Raw genomic sequence first — 18,406 nt, 5'->3', positions numbered from 1 at the left:
CCTCCAACAATGTGTCAGTGTCCCAGTTTTCCCACATCCCCTCCAACATTCAGCATTATCTTTTCCTGTCATCCTAGCCAATTTGAGTGGTCTTAACTTGCATTTCTCTGATTAATAATGATTTGGAGCATCTTTTCATACGGCTAAAAATAGTTTCTGTTTCTTCATCCAAAAATTGTCTGTTCATATCCTTTGACCATTTATCAATTGGAGAATGGCTTGATTTTTTAAGTCAATACTCTATATTTTTTTGGAAATGAGGCCTTTATCAGAACCTTTGACTATAAAATATTTTCCCAAGTTTTTTTCCCTTCTAATCTTGTTGCATTAGAGTTGCGTTTTACATTATACCAAACTAAAGTTTTGACAAACAAAACTAATAAAAAAAATAGAAAGAAAAAAAACTGGAAAAAAGTAAGGTTCTGAAAAAAACCTCATTTAAAATATAAGAAAATTAACTCAATTTAAAAAAATCCCCATTCCTAAAAATGTCAAAAGTTGAACAATTCCGAATGAAGAAATTGAACATTTCTATCGAAAGATTAAATATTAATCGAAGAAATAAAATTAAAAAACTCTAAGAACCACTACACACCTGTCAGTTGGCTAAGATGACAGGAAAAAAAATATTGTTGGAAGGATGGGAAAACGGGTTAATATTTGGTGGGTTTGAATGTCAACCATTTGGAAAAGATTTGAACATGCTCAAAAGTTTCAAACTTGCCCCTTTGATCCAATTTATTTACTGGGAACCCAAAAAAAAAAAAGGGGGTTTGTTGCAGGGTTTGTCCCCAGTGGCAAAACTGAAACTAATGGTGTCCATCTTGGAAATGGATGAATAAATTTGGTATATGAATATTATGGAATATTCTTTCAAAAGAAATGACCAACAGATAATTTCGAAAGGCCTGGAGAGCTACACATGCTTTGAATGAACAAGAATCATTATATACTTCAACAACAATACTTTGACCAAATTCTGATGGACCACCATCCTCGCCGAGATCAGCAAATCTTTCTAATGGACAGTAAAGAACTGAACTAGCCTTGAAAAAGAACTCTGGGGAGATGACTAAAAACCATTCATTAATTAATCCCTATTTTGCACCCTGCATTTTGATTTCCTTCACAACTAATTTAAATATTTCAAGTCTGATTCTTTTGTCAGCAAAATAACGGGTCATGTATACTTATTGTTATCTTTTATATTTTAATATATTTAACATCTAAATTCATCCTGCCATCTGGGGGAGGGATGGGGGTAAGAATAAAAATTGGAACAAGAGGTTTCAATTTTAATCTGTAAAATTCCCATGTATATATCCTGTAAATAAAAGGCTATTAAAAAAAAATTAAAAAAAAAATAAAAAAAAGAGTTGCGTTTGTACAAAAGCTTTTTAATTTGATATAATCAAAATTTTCTATTTTGTGATCATAATGATCTCTGATTCTTCTTTGGTCACAAATTCCTTCCTCCTCCACAGGTCTGAGAGGTAAACTATCCTATGTTTTTCTAATTTATTTATAATCTCTTTCTTTATCCTAGATCATGAACCCATTTTGACCTTATCTTGGTGTATGGTGTTAAGTGTGATGCCTAGTTTCTGCCATACTAATTTCTAATTTTTCCAGCAGTGTTTGTCAAACAGTGAATTCTTATCCCAAAAGCTGGGGTCTTTGGGTTTGTCAAACACTAGATTATTAAATTATTAATTATTTTGTCCTGGGAACCTAACTTATGCCACTGATCAACTAGTCTATTTCTTAGCCAATACCAAATGTTTTTGGTGACCACTGCTTTATAATATAGTTTTAGATCTGGTGCAGCTAAGCCACCTTCATTTAATTTTTTTCATTAGTTCCTTGAAAGTCTTGACCTTTTTGTTCTTAGATGAACTCCGTTGTTATTTTTCTAGATCATTAAAATAGTTTTTGAAGTCATTGGTTTTAAACTAAATAAATGATTAATTTTTATATTTATCTTTATTATTTAAAATTAAAATAATATTTTTTCAATTGGTTAATTCTGACTTTATTTGTGAGGAAAGTGTTTTGTAGTTTGCTCATATAGTTCCTGACTTTCCCTTGGCAGATAGATTTCCAAATATTTTATACTATTGGCAGTTACTTCAAATGGCATATCTCTTTGTAACTCTAACTGTTGGATTTTGTTAGTGATATATAACAATGCTGATGATTTTTGTGGGTTTGTTTTGCATCCTACAACTTTGCTAAAGTTGTAGATTATTTCTAATAGCTTTTTAGTAGAATTTCTGGGGTTCTCTAAGCATGTCATCATATCATCTGCAAAGATGATAATTTGGTTTCCTCATTACCTACTCTAATTCCTTTAATCTCTTTCTCAACTCTTATTGCTGAAGCTAGCATTTCTAATACAATATTGAATAGTAATGGTGATTGTGGGCAACTTTGTTTCACCCCTGATCTTATTGAGAATGGTTCTGGTTTATCCCCATTATATATGATGCTTACCGATGATTTTAAATAGATGCTACTGACTATTTTAAGGGAAAGTCCATTTATTCCTATACTCTCAAGTGTTTTTAATAGGAATGGATGTTGGATTTTATCAAATGCTTTTTCTGCATCTATTGAGATGATCATATGATTTTTGTTCATTTGGTTATTGATATAGTCAATTATGCTAATAGTTTTTCTAATATTGAACCAGCCCTGCATTCCTGGTACAAATCCTACTTGGTTATTGTGTATTATCCTGGGGATGATTTTCTGTAATCTTTTTGCTAATATTTTATTTTAAATTTTTGGATCAATATTCATTAGGGAAATTGGTCTATAATTTTCTTTCTCTGTTTTCAACCTATCCGGTTTAGGTATCAATACCATGTCTGTGTCATAAAAGGAATTTGGTAGGAGTCCTTCATTCCCTATTTTTTTCAAATAGTTTATATAACATTGGAGTTAATTGTTCTTTAAATGTTTGCTAGAATTCACATTTTAATCCATCTGGTCCTGGGGATTTTTTCTTAGGCAGTTGATTAATAGCTTGTTCTATTTCTTTTTCTAAAATGGGACTATTTAAGCAGTTTACTTCCTCCTCTGTTAATCTGAGCAGCTTATATTTTTGAAGGTAGTAATCTATTTCACTTAGGTTATCAAATTTATTGGCATAAAGTTGGCAAAGTAACTCCTAATTATTGCTCTGATTTCCTCTTCAGTGGTGGAAAGTTCTCCCTTTTCATTTTTAAGACTAACAATTTGATTTTCCTCTTTCCTTTTTCTAATCAGATTTACCAAAGGTTTATCTATTTTATTGATTTTTTTCATAAAACAAACTCTTAGTTTTATTTAGTAGTTCAATAGTTTTTTTTTACTTTCAATTTTATTAATTTTTCCTTTTAATTTTAGAATTTCAAGTTTAGTATTTGATTGGGGGTTTTTAATTTCTAGCTTTTTAAGTTGCAAGCCCAATTCATTGATCTTCTCTTTCTCTATTATTCAACTAAGCCTCTAGAATTATAAAATTTCCCCTTATTACCACTTTGGCTGCATCCCACAAATTTTAGTATGATGTTTCATTATTGTCATTCTCTTGGATGAAATTATTAATTGTGTCTAGGATTTGCTGTTTCACCCAATCATTCTTAAAGATGAGATTATTTAGTTTCCAATTACTTTTTGGGCCATTTACCCCTAACTTTTTGTTGAATATAGTTTTTATTGCATCATGATCTGAAAAGAATGCATTTACTATTTCTGCCTTTCTGCATTTAATTTTGAGGTCTTTATGTCCTAATATATGGTCCATTTTTGTATAGGTTCCATGAACTGCTGAAAAGAAAGTGTACTCTTTTCTGTCTCCATTCAGTTTTCTCCAAAGAGCTATCATACCTAACTTTTCTAATATTCTATTTAACTCTTTAACTTCTTTCTTATTTGTTTTGTGGTTTGATTTATCTAATTCTGAGAGTGCAAGGTTGAGATCTCCCACCATTATAATTTTGCTGTCTGTTTCTTCTTACAACTCTCTTAACTTCTCTGTTAGGAATTTAGACGTTATACTACTTGGTACATATATGTTCAATATTGATATTGCTACCCTTTAACAAGATACAGTTTCCTTCCTTATCTTTTTTAATTAGATCAATTTTAGCTTTTGCTTGATCTGAGATAAGGATGGCTACCCTTGCTTTTTTTTTTTTACTTCACCTGAAGCATAATAACAGTGTGCTCCAGTCTTTTAGCTTTATTCTGTATGTATCACCCTGCTTTAAATGTGTTTCCTGTAAACAACGTATTGTAGGATTCTGGCTTTTGATCCAGTCTACTATCTGCCTTTGCTTTATGGGAGAGTTCATCCCATTTACATTTACAGTTAAAGCTACTAATTCTGTATTTCCTGCCATCTTATTATCCCCAACTTGTACTTTTCTTTTTCTTTCTCCCCTTGCCCCCCCTTCCCAGTATTAAATTTATGGGCACCACTTACCTCACACAGATCTCCTTCTTTAGAATCCTTCCCATCCCTTCTGAGTACCTCCCCCTTTCTTATACCTTTCCCTTATTTTTTCTGTATTTCCTTCTATTTAGCCTATTCTTTTCCTTTTCCCTTTTCCTCTCCCACTTTTTAATGAGGTGAGAGATGTTTCTCTGTAAACCAAATATATCTAATATTTTCTCTTTGAGCCAAATCTCATGAGAGTAAGATTCACACAATGTTCCTCCCTCTCCCTTAATCCCCTCAGATCTGATAGGTTTCCTTTGCCTTTTCATGGGATGTAATTTCCTTCTTTTTTAATTTTCCCTTTTCACTTTTTCTGATGCAATCCCCTTTCCAATTCTACTTTCCTTTTTTAAAAATATTGTAACAGTAAAATAAAATTGTACACATGCTCTTTATGTATGCCCATAACAGAAATACAGTTCTCAAGAGTTCTTTTTATCTTTTAAGCTTCTCTTGAATCCTATATTTGGAGGTCAACTTTTTTGTTTAGCTCTGGTATTTTCATTAGGAATAAATGGAATTCACCTATTTCATTGAATGTCCATCTTCTTCCCTGGAAGAAAATGCTCATCTTAGATGGGTAGCTTATTCTTGGCTGCATTCCAAGTTCTTTTGCCTTTTGAAATATCAGATTCCAGGCCCTTTGATTCTTTAATGTGGAAGCTGCTAGATGCTGAGTGATCTTTATTGTGGCCCCTCAGTATTTGAATTGTTGTTTTTTTTTTCCTGCTGCTTGGAATATTTTTTCCTTAGTCTGATAGTTCTGAAATTTAGCCATACTATTCCTTGGAGTTTTTATTTTGGGGTCTCTTTCAGAAGGTGTTCAATGAATTCTTTCAGTGCCGATTTTACCTTCTGGTTCTATTACATCTGGGCAGTTCTTTTTGATGATTTCCTGTAAAATAGTGGCTGGGCTCTTTTTTTCATCATAAATTTCAGGAAACTCCAATAATCCTCAGATTATCTCTCCTAGATCTATTTTCCAGGTCTGTTGTTTTTCCAAGGAGATATTTAACAATTTTTTCTATTTTTAAAATTTTTTTGGTTTTGCTTGACTGATTCTCGATGTCTCAATGAATCATTCGTTTCAATTTGTTCAGTTCTGATTTTTAATGAGTTATTTTCTTCATTAACTTTTTTTTACTTCTTTTTGTATATGTCCAATTGAGTTTTTAAATGAGTTGTTTTGCTCTATGGAATTTTTTTCCATTTCACTAATTTTTTTAAATGAGTTATTTTCTTTTTCCAGTTCACAAATTCTGTTTCCCTGGGAGTTCTTTACCTTTTCCAATTCATATTTCAGGAACTTGTTTTCTTTTTCCACTTTATCAAATCTTTCTTTTTATGAGTTGTATGCCTTTTCCATATTCTTTCCTATCTCCATTTTTCTTCTAACTCTCTTTTAAGATATTTTATAATTTCTTCTAAGAGAGCCTTGTGCGATGGAGACTAGGTTACATCCCCCTTTGGGGTTTTGTCTGGAGACTGTCTGCTATTAGTCTCCTCAGGGTTGAAAACCTGCTCTCTTTCTGTATAGAGGCTATCTATAGTTAGAGCTTGCTTTGCCTTTTTACTCATTTTTTTAAAAAGCCCTTACGGTCTGCCTTCAGGGCAAGGAGGTTCTTAGCTTCCTCTACAGAACAGGGACAGATGGACAGTATCTGTCCTGTGAACAGGCTGCGAAGAGGGCCTTGCTGCAGAAGTGTGGCTGCCCTGGGCAGAACCCTGGGCTGCAGAATGTGGCTGCACAGCTGCACTGTGGTCTTGATGAGTGACTCCCAGTGCTGGGTGGGTGTGGCCAGGTCCTGTTAAACTCTGGCATTTGGGGGTACACTCTACCTTTGGCTTTTGTGTAACTTCTCTGCTGATCTACTGCTTTGCAACCAAATCAGAGCAGCCAATCTGTGGTGGAATCCTCCCTGCAAATTCTCTACCTGTGGAGACCACCCCTGCCTCCGGTCTGCTCAGTGTGCTAATCTCCATGTTCTGCCTCCCTGCCTGTGCTGGCCTCCTCCCACCTGATCAGGATAAATGTTTTCTGGCGTTCTCCCAGATTATCTTCAGCTGGTAATTTGTTGTACTCCAATATTTGTGGATTCTATCAGTCAAGCACTATTTCTGAGGCTGAATTTGGTATCCAGTAGTGAGGGTAGAAGGGGAGCTTAGAATGAAGCGTGTGTCCTCTCTGCCATCTTGGCTCCATCCCTGAACTCTTCTTTTAGAGTTCAGACTCTGTCAGGACTAACCTGGTTCCACTCAAGCCTAGAACTAGTGCCTTATGTGAAAGAGAGATAATTGGATGATAAACAATTCATGTTTGCAAAGAGATTTTCCTTTATCACAGATGTGTCATTTTCTAACTCATCAACTTGAGTAGTTCTCTTCCTATTGCCTCTGACATAAAATATGAACTCTTCTTGTCAGTTTTTGAAATCCCTCTATAATGTGGTTTCCATCTATTTACAGTCTTATTGCACATTATTCTTCCTTCTGCATTTTGCCATCCAGCAGCACTCTCCTCTTCTCTGTTCTTCACACACCAAATCCTTTCTCCATGTCATCATACCCTCTCTGCACCCCTCTATCTCATTGAATTCCTCTCCTCTTCCAAGACTAAACCCAGTCACTTACCTTTTACATGAAGCTTTTCTTGATCCCTCACTTATTAGTGCCTTCCTTCCCACACCACCAGATGTTTAAATACTTTGTATTTGTTTTACTGTCTTTATGTTTATTATTAAAACAGAATAAATATAGTAGATATTTTGTTGTCTTCTCTGTTAGATTGTAAACTCTATTGAAGACAGATATTGTTCCATAGTTGTATGTCCAGCATCCAAGCATAGCTCCTAACACATATTTTTGTTGAGGTATTTCAATTGTGTTCAACTCTTCCATTTGAGTTTTTTTTTTTGGGGGGGGAGCAAAGAGTGGTTTACTATTTCCTTCTCTAGCTCATTTTACAGATGAGGAAACTGAGGCAAACATGGTTAAGTGACTTGTCCAGGGTCACACAACTATTAATTGTCTGAGGCTGGATTTGGATTTAGGAAGATCAGTCTTCTTGATTTCAAGTCCAGTGCTCTATCCTCTGTACTACCAGCTGCCTTTCCTGGCACATAGGAGATATTTTAATAATAATGTCTGTTGACTGATCTCTTCCCCTCTCTCAATCTTCTCTGCATAATTATTTTGTTTAATAACATCTCATTTTGTTTTTAAATATATAGAAAAGTAACAATTAGTCTAGAAATTTCTTAGTGATCATGAATTCCAAACCATAGCTCTCATTCAAGGGTGTGCTGGAGATAGCTCCAGCAGGCTCAGAAGAATCAATTGTTAAAATTTTAGGGTGAACATTTATATCCTGAAAACTGGCAAATGCTATAAATCAGGGCTTGATTTATTTTTGTTATTGTTATCTCTGCTTAAGAATAAGTGATAGAAAAATCTTAATAGTGTAGATTAAGTTTTAAAGTACATGGTCCCTAATCTCTCTGTCCACCCCCCCCCCAAAAAAAAATCAGGTTTTATTCTGAATTGGTAATGTATTTTGTTTTTCACTTACCACTTCAGAAGTTTTCTTCATTTCCTTTTTCTAATCATGGCAATATTTTTAGTGACACAATTAATTAGAGAAGCACATGAATTTAAGGAATTAGCTACCAATTTTTTTTTTTTAATTTTTCTTGGTTGGGAGTATAGTGCTCAGAAATTTTGATAGTAACAGTATAACCACATTGCAATTAGTGCAGTGTTTTATGGTTTTATTTGGTAAGCACAATTTCATTCCAATTCAGATCCTAATATTTACCTTCAGAATTTAACATAATCTTTTATGCTAAATGGCATTCTTAATCCAGTAAAAATACACTTTAAGCATTTGAATTTGTGAAATCTGTTCTGCAATTCAATCTACTGCTTTTATAATAATAAATAAGCAATGTTCCATTCCTACTCTTGATATAATCTAGTAATATCACTTGATTAAAAGAATAGTGAATAGGTAATTTAATAGTTTTTTTAAAATAATTATTAAACTGGCTGAAGAATACATCAATAATAATACATACATTTTAGCAGACAAAATTTATAATTAAGTGAATTTAAAAGACAAAGCACTAAGAACATTGGATAAGTAGCATTTTAATTTACCCTTTAGTATTGGAAAATCCAACTTACCTCCATCCCTAGAAGTTTAAGAGCCTTAGGCTGCATTAAAAGAAATTAAAAGTCAATTAATTGTGATTAGAATTAACTCTTAATTAATTTCTTTTCATGTGCTTTGAATTTTACATGACAGACTAGCTCAGATCAACTAGATATTGTTGTAATTTAATAAATGCTTCCTTTCATTGATATTTTATTGCAACATCAAAGGAAAAGAAAAATGCTTTAATCTTAATACATCACTGGATATCCTATAAGAATGCAAGAAAATCTTAAATGCAGGTAGAAATAGAGAGGTCACTGACATTAACCTCATTGACACTATATAAAAGGGTTACACTCTCTGATATTATACTTATTCCTATGGTGGTAAATGCTGGTTTTTTTTTTTTGTTTTGTTTTGTTTTTTTTAATGAGGAACATGTCAGGAATTGCTACAAACACATGAATGTACATATATGACTTTTTTTTTTTTTTGGTGAGGCAATTGGGTTAAATGGATAAGTCCAGGATCACACAGTTGTTAAATGTCTGAGTCAGATTTGAACTTAGGTCCTCTATCCTGACTCAAGGGACTATATTCTATCCATTGTGCTCTAGCTATCCCATATGTGACTCTCAAATGGGTGATGCAGTTCTTATATTATTTTAGTCCAAAAAATTTCTGCCTCTCTTTTGGCAGAATGTCTCTGATTTGATTTTGCCCCCTCCTATTTCCTACCCTCTTTCCCTATATTTTGCTGGAACATTCCATGCTGGAATCTTCTGTGCCCCATTGCTATGTGTATGGGAATGATTTGACTTTTCCCCCAAATTTTTCTACATATGTAAAAAAGTTGGGAAATCAATCAGGTTTGACTGAATAAAAACCTATTCCATCAATGTAAAATCTATGGCTTGTGACTACAGACACAGAGCACCTTGACTGCAGCATTTTTCTACCCTGATGTAGAGGTACCAGCATGCTGCCTAATGATAGTGTTTTCTTTACTACCCTGAACATATGCTCCTTGTTCCTTCTCAGCTGCATATCTTCCCCTTTGTGAGTTAAAATATGCCATAATATTGACCTCTTGCTTTAAGCATTTTACTACTTTGTTTGAGTGTAGTAGTTGTTTTTAATAATCCAAAAGGCGTGGTATATATACTTAATAGATTTCTCAAGAATCTCATAGTGCTTTAGAACAAAACATTATTACTTTGGTTTATAGATAAAACATAGGCAACGAGAAGTCGTGGCTCAATGACTTAATTCATACAGATAATTATCAACATTATGGCAACAATATGGAATGTGGTATGGGCTATAATGGACTAATTGGCATACTTTTACTTGAATACTCTGTGACTCTAGAAGAATGAGAGTTAAAATTAACACATTAGTGAACAAATTTTGAGTTTAATGAATATTGACTATGGCAAAATTAAATTATTCTTACCCTCTTTGGTCCAAATAAGTTGTTGTATAGGGTCCGAAAACTCTTCCGAGTGTAGTTGCAGCGGTAGGCCCCACCCATGAGATACTCAAGTACAAGACCTATATCTATCAGGCTAATGTGATAGTCTGGTGGAAGGTTTCCCTGTAATATAAGAAATTTTATTTGTATGTATATGTGAAGAAAAACAAAGCATAAGCTGTATGGAATGTATCCCAAGTCACAGATCCAATGTATCAACCCTAAAATAATACCAACTTGGATGGTAAAAGTTAGCTGTTGGGGATAAATAATACCCAATTTATTTCTATTCTAAAGCCAATTTTCTGTTTCCTGTCACTGAAAAAAGCAATGGATTAAACTGTTACAATAAGAGAGAATTATGGATTTATTACTACCTGTAGGAACAGAAGAAATAAGAAAATGGTCACCACTCCAATATGTGAAATAAGTTTCAAGAGAGTTATCTGTAGCAAGCATTCGTGTCATTCTAATTATATATCCTAGGATGTATTCATTTCTAGGCTGTATTCCTGATTCTCCTCCTTGACCTTCTCTTCAATATTCCGGAAACCTCTTTACCCTGAAAGGTCACTCTGGTCCTGCCCTTCAGACATGGGAAATACTCTCTTCCCCTAAGACCTCCTTCTCTGATTGACTAGTTTCTCTCAGAATCTCCACATTAAGGAGTCACCCTGACTACCTATGTTTTCACCCCTCTCTACGCTCCACTTTTAACTTTTTCTGGGCTTTCTCTCAGCTGGGTACTTTCATTTTCTCCTCCCCAGAAGCTCCTTGAGTCCTAAGATAAAGCTGTCTGCTGATCTTTGTATTATCAGCTCTTAGCACAGTCCCTGAGCACATAGTGAGCACTTAATACATGCTTGTTGACTTTTGATTTTCCTCTATCCAAGTATGGGTTAGGATTATTGACTACTAAAATCATATTTTTTTTTAGCTATTTGCCATGATATCATGTTATATAAACCATCTTGTTCTCTTTTCAAACATTTTCTGTGGCTAAAAATTTGTAGAGATATAAATTCCCAAAAGACAGGGATTCTTTCATTGTTGACTATGTTCTTAGGGCCTAGCACAAAACCTACTTAAGAAATGCTTATTAAATTGTTGAATTGTGAATGACTATGTAAAGAAAATACTTTCAAAAGTTCTTCCTTTAATATATGACCACAGAGAGTATATATTAATAGTAATAGATATGAATGTGGTCTAGTAGGAAAAAATGCTGGAATTAAGATTAGAAAACCTGGGTTTAATACCTGCTGACAATGCAGGCAAATCACCAGTCTTAAGCCCAATTTCTTCATCATAACATGAAATCAATAATATTTGCATAGGGTTTTTAATGAGGAAAGTAATTTTTAAACTTAAAATATTGTATAAATGTGAATAATATGAGTACATTTATTAATTTTTGATGCATTCTTCATTTTTTAGCTCTGGGAAAATCATATTATCTCTTTGCCTCAGTTTTCTCATTTGTGAATAAAATGCCAAAGTAGAAAATATATAAGGTAAACCTTACATTTCTTAAATGCTATGATTCTATGTGGGTAGATATATTGTTTGTAGCTATTCAGTATTTGTATAATGTGAATTGTAATATTTTTATAATTTAACTGCTTATATTGCTGGATTACATCCAATAGAATTATTAGCTCATAATCCTATGAGATCACTTAGTTCAACTTCCTCCTTTTACAGATGAGGAAACAGAGGTTGAGAGAAGTAAAAAGCCTTATAGAAAATCCTATAGATAGAAGACAGTAGAGCTAAGATTAGAAGAAGAAAACTGCTCCAAAATGCAATGAACTTTTTTTTCACTATACTGGAATGATTGAAAAACTTCATTGTATGGTTATGATTATTCTCTTACTCAGAATACTAAAGTAAAATTTATAGCAGTTTTTAATCAGTTGCCTTTCTACCAGGGACTTCATTCTAGTCCAATGAATCATCTTTGTTGCTAACTCAATCAAACCCTCTAGCTTTTAGCTGTATGAGAATGTGCCAGGACAGAGTGTTAGAAAAGAGACAAACAAATGAGAACAACTCCAAGGAAAAAAATTGCAGTATAAATAGTTGAGAATTACCATTGATGAAAAATGAGGATAATAAGTTTTTTAAAATAATATTTCATTTTTTTCTTTAGTCACAATGTCAAAGGATTTAAAGACAAGCAGCTGAAGATAAATGTCATTTCTAATCACATTGTTGGGGTGGCCAAAGATGACAAAAACAGTGAAAGTTTGTAGCCCTTGCAAGAAGTAAGAAAATTAAAATGAATGGGTGTAATGGATAAAAAATGAACAGTAACTTTAGAAAAGAGGTTTCTAATATGAAGAAATGTTGAATAATTGAAGAGATTCAGGTCACTAATATTCAAGAAAATTAGATACTAACATCTGACATTAATAATAACAGGTAAAGTCTGACCAAAAGCATATAATTATCAATCAAACAAACTTAAGTTCATTCTTTTAGGCAACCAAATAAATATTCATTGTGTGTGCTAATGCCAAGTAATATTTTCTGACTTTGTAGTTTCCTTTAAGTTCTTTTTAATGCAAAAAAGATACTTAGACATTGACTTCCTACCCTATTATTGCTATTTATCTCCTATATCTTAAATTCTGAGAGTTGAGTTTGGTTTTGAGAGAAAAATATTCAATATTTATACTGTTGTGTAAAGGAACATAAATTAGTAAGGAGTATAAAATAATTGACTAACCTTTTTTACATCTCTCACAAGCAAATGAAGTGTGTTTGGTGGGCCCAGCCTCTGAAAGAGAACCATCCAGTCATTTTTAGTGTATTTTTTTCTTAATCTCTTAAAAGTTCTAAATTACTGGACCATGAATTGTTCTAATCCTTAAATATCATTCACTATAAGGTAAGTGTCAGTTTATATCTTTTATGGTGCTGTAAATGCTACCATTTACAATGGTAAACAAGTGCTAAAAGCCTAGGAAATTGTTTTAAATAAACAACAAAATTATCTAAAAGAGAAGCTGTCATGTAGTGTTCTAATGACTTTCAGATAAAATACATATCAATGCCTTTTCACCTATGTACTGCTATAGTCAACCGTGATAATGGTGAGAATAAAAATCTAGAATAAAAAAATGAATTATCAACATATATAATTTGTAAATAAATGAATTTCCCTACTAGTTCCATGGTGTTTTGTGCAACTAAAGTTTCTATAGTTTTCCTTAATAACATGGAAAAATGGATGCCCTATGGAGTACATCCCCAACTGCCTAGTGCCTTGGCAGCCGAATGTGGGAATTTGTTTTACTTGACTGTACATATTTGGACTGGATTTTGTTTTTGTTTTTGTTTTTTTTTTTACTTTTTTGATAGGTTGGAGAGGGGCAGTGAGAGGGAGAGAAAATGGGAAATAGAATAAAATCATCTTAAAAATAATATATTGAGCCAGATTCTCTTGGCACAAATGGATGATTCATTGTATGTATTACCCAAGTGACTTGCAATCATTAATAGAAATACTAGAACTTCCCAGATGGAAACCACAGAGAATTTTGTTCAGTAGGTTGGTTTTTAAATGGCAAAAAATGTGATGAATTGAGCCACAATTGAATTATGTCTGAGATGAGCAGCGCAAAAGAACAATGTTAATTCAGTCCCCCTTAAACAACAGAACTCCAGGCTAGAACTGGGCTCTTCCCCAAATTCATTATATGTTCAAACTTAAGCACAGAATGCAACAATGTCAACTTAATAGACAGTCTAGATATTTAGTGACCTGTATCAATATTGAAATAAATAGATTCCCACACACCAGTGTTTCTATGTCTATTTAGATTATATGTCTTCACTTCCCTTCATATTTTTTTCACACTTACTGTATTATAAAGTTCTTCTAGTCGTGGAATAGTGAGAAAATGTTGCATGTTGACTCCATTTTCAATAAGAAGTTTCACAAAGTCAACCCGATCTAAGACCAAAGCATCCAGCATAGCTTGCTCTAGGGAATTCACCTTAAAAAACAAAAACAAACAAAAAAAAAAAACTAAACAAATGAGGACCTCAATGGGTATTTATTAAAATATGTAAGGTTCTGTACTGAGCACTGGAGATATGAGGATAAATATTTCTGGCCTCAAAGAACTTACATTCTACTAGGGGTGAGGGGATGTATAACATGTACTTACTTGTGTAAGTTAATGCAAACTACACAAGGTAATACAAAACAATTTCACAAGAGAGAGAGTGCTAGGATCCAGGGAGTCAGGAAATCTGGACATTTTATAGGAGGTAACAACCAACTAGTCAGTAAGCCTTTATATGCTCCTTTGTGCTAGGCATCAAGGAAAACAAATATATGGGAAGTGAGATGGCACAGTGAATAGAGTAGTGGACCCAAAATCAGACATAAATTAACCATGTGTACCTGGGCAGTGATACTAATAGCTTACACACACATAGAACTTACCACATTACATATACTTTATTAAGCACTTCACAGATATCTTATTTGATCCTCACAACAATGCTAGAAGATAGTTAATATAATTATCTAAATTATAAAGATGAGGGTACAGAGGCAGACAGAGGTAAGTGACTTGCCAAAGGTCACACAGCTAGTATATGTCAGAAATTAGATTTGAATTTAGGTATTCCTGATTCCAGGGCTAGCACACTATTGACTGCCCTACCTACTTGTTCTAAATCTCTTAATATCTATCTGCCTCAATTTCTTTATTTGTAAAATAAAGATAATAATAATACCTACCTCCCAGGGGTGTGGAGAGAATGAAATGAGGTAATATTTGCAAAACAATGCATCATCTATAATACCCTTAATTAATAAATGCAATAAATGAAATTATCTCTGTTAGTAAGAAGTTTACATTTTAACAAGGCATTACCTGGTCTGGACCTTAAAGGAAGCTAAGTATTGAATGAGGTAAAAAGAGAATGAATTCGATATAGGGGACCTAAGAAAGGAGAAAGTGAAGGCATTTAGGAAAAACACTGGCCCCAAAGGGAAATTAAAAGCTTTATTGAAGAAGTTATTCTGTTGCCTAGATGCTTAAGTCATTCTCAAATTGATTCTAATTTCTTACATTTGGGCAATAAACTTACTGTTTCAAAGGGAGAAAAGAAAGATAACTCATTTTTCTAACACACAGCCCTTGTTAAGAGGATATATCTTTCCTAAAATTTAGATTGATGAGAGTTCTTAGTTTAAAAACTTGTGAAGGAATCTATCTTGGATCTTCTTGGGCTGATGGTGCTGTCATATAAAGATTAGTGGATTAACTCCATTGGCTTTTTTCAATTGCTAAACTTAAATCACATTACAGCATATTATAGAAGTTTTAATGCAATTCTAATCTTTTATAGCCTAAAACTGTATTAAGACTTTGGGGACACTGAATAATGAGAATATAGATTTTTTTTCTTCCTCCAAAATTTTTTATTTCCTTTCCTGATTTCCAAAAATCTATTAAAGGCAAATTTTTCTATAGTTTGTTCCTTATGTGTTAGAACTCCTCATATACTTTAAATAATGAATGATCTTAATTTTTTTAAGAAAGCTTATTCATTTAATAAATATTTATTCAGTATTACCATGTGAAGAGGTAATGTGACATCATGGATAGAGACCTGATCTTAGTTCTGGGAACATCTGGGATTAAGTCCTGCCTCTGACAAATATATTAGTTGTGTGATGCTGGACAAATCAATTATCCACTCAGTACTTAAGATTATTTTCAAACTTTTAAAAAATTTACTGAGGATCCCCCAAAGCTTTATTTTATGTGGTTTATATCTGTTGCTATTTACCATATTAGAAATTAAAACTGATAAATTTTAAAAATCTCTTATCTGGTTTTCTTCCTATGTCTCTGATTGCTCTTTCTCTGTCTCCTTTTCTGGATCCTCCTTCAGATCATGTCTTTTAATCATAAGTGTCCTTCAGGGTTCTATTCTGAACCTTCTTTATTTTTTCCCTCTAAACTACTTCACTTGGGGATCTCATCAGGTTCTGTTGATTTATCATTTATATGCTGATGATTCTCAAATCTCCCTATCCTGCTCCAGTCTCTCTGCTGATCTCTAATCTCACATTTTCCACTGCCTTTCAAACATCTCAAATTTGATATCCAATTTAATAGAGAGACATTTTAATCTCAGTGTGTCCAGCATGGATATAATTATATCTCCCCCTAAATTCTCTTCCACCTCCTACCTTCCCTATTACTGTAACAGACAACACCATCATCCTTGTCCCGCAGGCTCACAACCTAAATGTCATCCTGAATTCCTCACTATCTCTATTTCCAAACCCCCATTCCATATATAAATGGAATATAGCTTCCATTTAGCCACTAAAGGAATGTTCCTAAAGATAGAATTTATCACATTATCTACTTCTTTCTACCCCCACCCACCATATTCAACAAATTTTGGTAGCTTCCTATCACTTCCAGGAACAAATACTCTATGTTCTTTCTGACATTCAAAGTCCTCTATAACTTAGCTTCCTCAAACCTTTCCAGTCTCCTTTCATCTCATTCCCTACTTTATATACTTTGATCCAGTGATAATGGCTTCCTAGCTGTTCCACAAACAAGGCAGTATCTTTACAGGACACTCTATCTTTTGGCTTTAGTTAATTTCCTTAGATATCTTCTATATTTGGAAAGTTCTCCATCTTCCATTCTGATTACTCACCTCTCTGGCTTTCTTTAAATCTCAACTAAAATTTTACTTTGTATAGAAAGCCTTTCCCAAATCTTCTTAATTCCCCCATTGATTTTTGCCAATTTATGCTATATAGAGAGTGTTTGTACATGGTTGTTAGCATGTTGTCTCTCACATTAGACTGTGAATTCCTTGAGAAACAGAGACTATCTTTTGCCCCTTTTGTATCCACAGTACTTATTTAATACAGTATTTGGTGCACAATAGACAATTAATAAATGTTTATTGATTGAAGTTCATGAAAAAAACTGGCCTCACACAAAAATGTTAGTTGGAAAGGGGAAGAATATTTTAATTGACAAATTTTATCAGCATTAGTGTGGAAATAGATTTCCCTTCATTGACCCCCTGCAAGAGTCTTGGGAGATTCTAAGTGACCTTTAGACCACACTTTGAGAATTACTGCTTTAGGCAACTAAGACAAAATTTAGATAAGTTTAGTAGAAGAAAACTCATTTAAGAATTTTCTATGCAATGAATTTAGAAGTCCAGTTTCTATTCTACTCTACTATGTACAAATACACACACCCTAAAGAGGATAAAAGTTTTATCTTGACTGTGTAGATAAGAGAGTGCAAAATCAAGAAGTTAAAAAGTACAAAGGGGCAAGAAAACAAGGGTGTCATCACCAATCCTTCAATCAGCCTCTACTTCCTCAAATAAGGATTTGGGATAAGATAAATCCCTTAAAATTCTAATATTCTGACACTAACAAGAATCTGAAAGAAAATGTTCACAAACCCAATTAAGAAGCTCAATCTTTCTTGGATCAGTTTCTTCTTCTACTTCTTCTTTGACTTTTCCTTTTTTTTTGCCTTTTCCTTTTCCCCTTCCTCCTTTGGTTGGTGCAGCAGCTGGAGATTTTTTTTCCTTTTCTGGTATTTTATTTTCAGGACATGCCAGGCTTTCTAAAGGCTACATTGAACCACAAACATATTTGGTAAAAAGTGTTGAAGTTGACATTACCCAAAGAAAAATTTTATGACTGTCATTAATTCCACACTGTTCACACTTTACACACATACATATTCAGGATAGACTATGTCTATCTGTCTGCTACCAATGTGCTGCAAACAGGGAACCTGCCTATTAACACAGTTTATGTTTGTGACATATGGTAATTTGCTTTGTTTTTCCCATGGGCACCAGTTGTATGTATTTAGATTGAGGATCACTTATGCACTAAGACTTTTGGGATATCCTATATATGGGGAGATAGAGTGGCTTAGGGGATAGGATATTGGCTTCAGAATCAGGAAGATTGGATTCTAGTCCTGCCTCTGACACATATTAGCTGTGACCCTAGGAAGGTCATATAACTTCTTGGTGTTCCATACATCTCTTTAAGTTGCAGAGAAGGGACCAACTTGTACTGACAGAGGAAATTTCTTTACATGGGAGTTCCCTATACCAGTGAAGTCACAGGTCCAATCAATTGTTGCTGCAGTCATCATCATGATCATCATGATTACTTTCTTATTTCTATTACTGTTCTCACCATTCAACTTAACTTCCATGTTGTAAATCTTAGTGTTATTCTTGGTTTTTCCATTTC

General features: G+C 33.5%; 1 protein-coding gene across 1 annotated transcript in view; it reads right to left on the bottom strand.

The window, feature by feature from the left end:
* TRPM1 (transient receptor potential cation channel subfamily M member 1) overlaps positions 1-18,406 on the bottom strand; it is a gene marked incomplete at its 5' end in the record, with an annotated part of 88,562 nt that overhangs the window by 52,836 nt on the left and 17,320 nt on the right. Inside the window, 6 exon segments of the mRNA XM_031949349.1 lie at positions 8,669-8,698; positions 10,096-10,236; positions 12,845-12,895; positions 13,181-13,225; positions 13,983-14,117; positions 17,593-17,766. Coding sequence (XP_031805209.1) covers positions 8,669-8,698; positions 10,096-10,236; positions 12,845-12,895; positions 13,181-13,225; positions 13,983-14,117; positions 17,593-17,766 — 576 coding nt within the window.

Source organism: Sarcophilus harrisii, chromosome 2 (genome assembly GCF_902635505.1).
Source record: "Sarcophilus harrisii chromosome 2, mSarHar1.11, whole genome shotgun sequence".
Classification (NCBI taxonomy): domain Eukaryota; kingdom Metazoa; phylum Chordata; class Mammalia; order Dasyuromorphia; family Dasyuridae; genus Sarcophilus; species Sarcophilus harrisii.
Note: the sequence above shows the minus strand (reverse complement) of the source record. Positions and strands in the feature narration are given on the sequence as shown.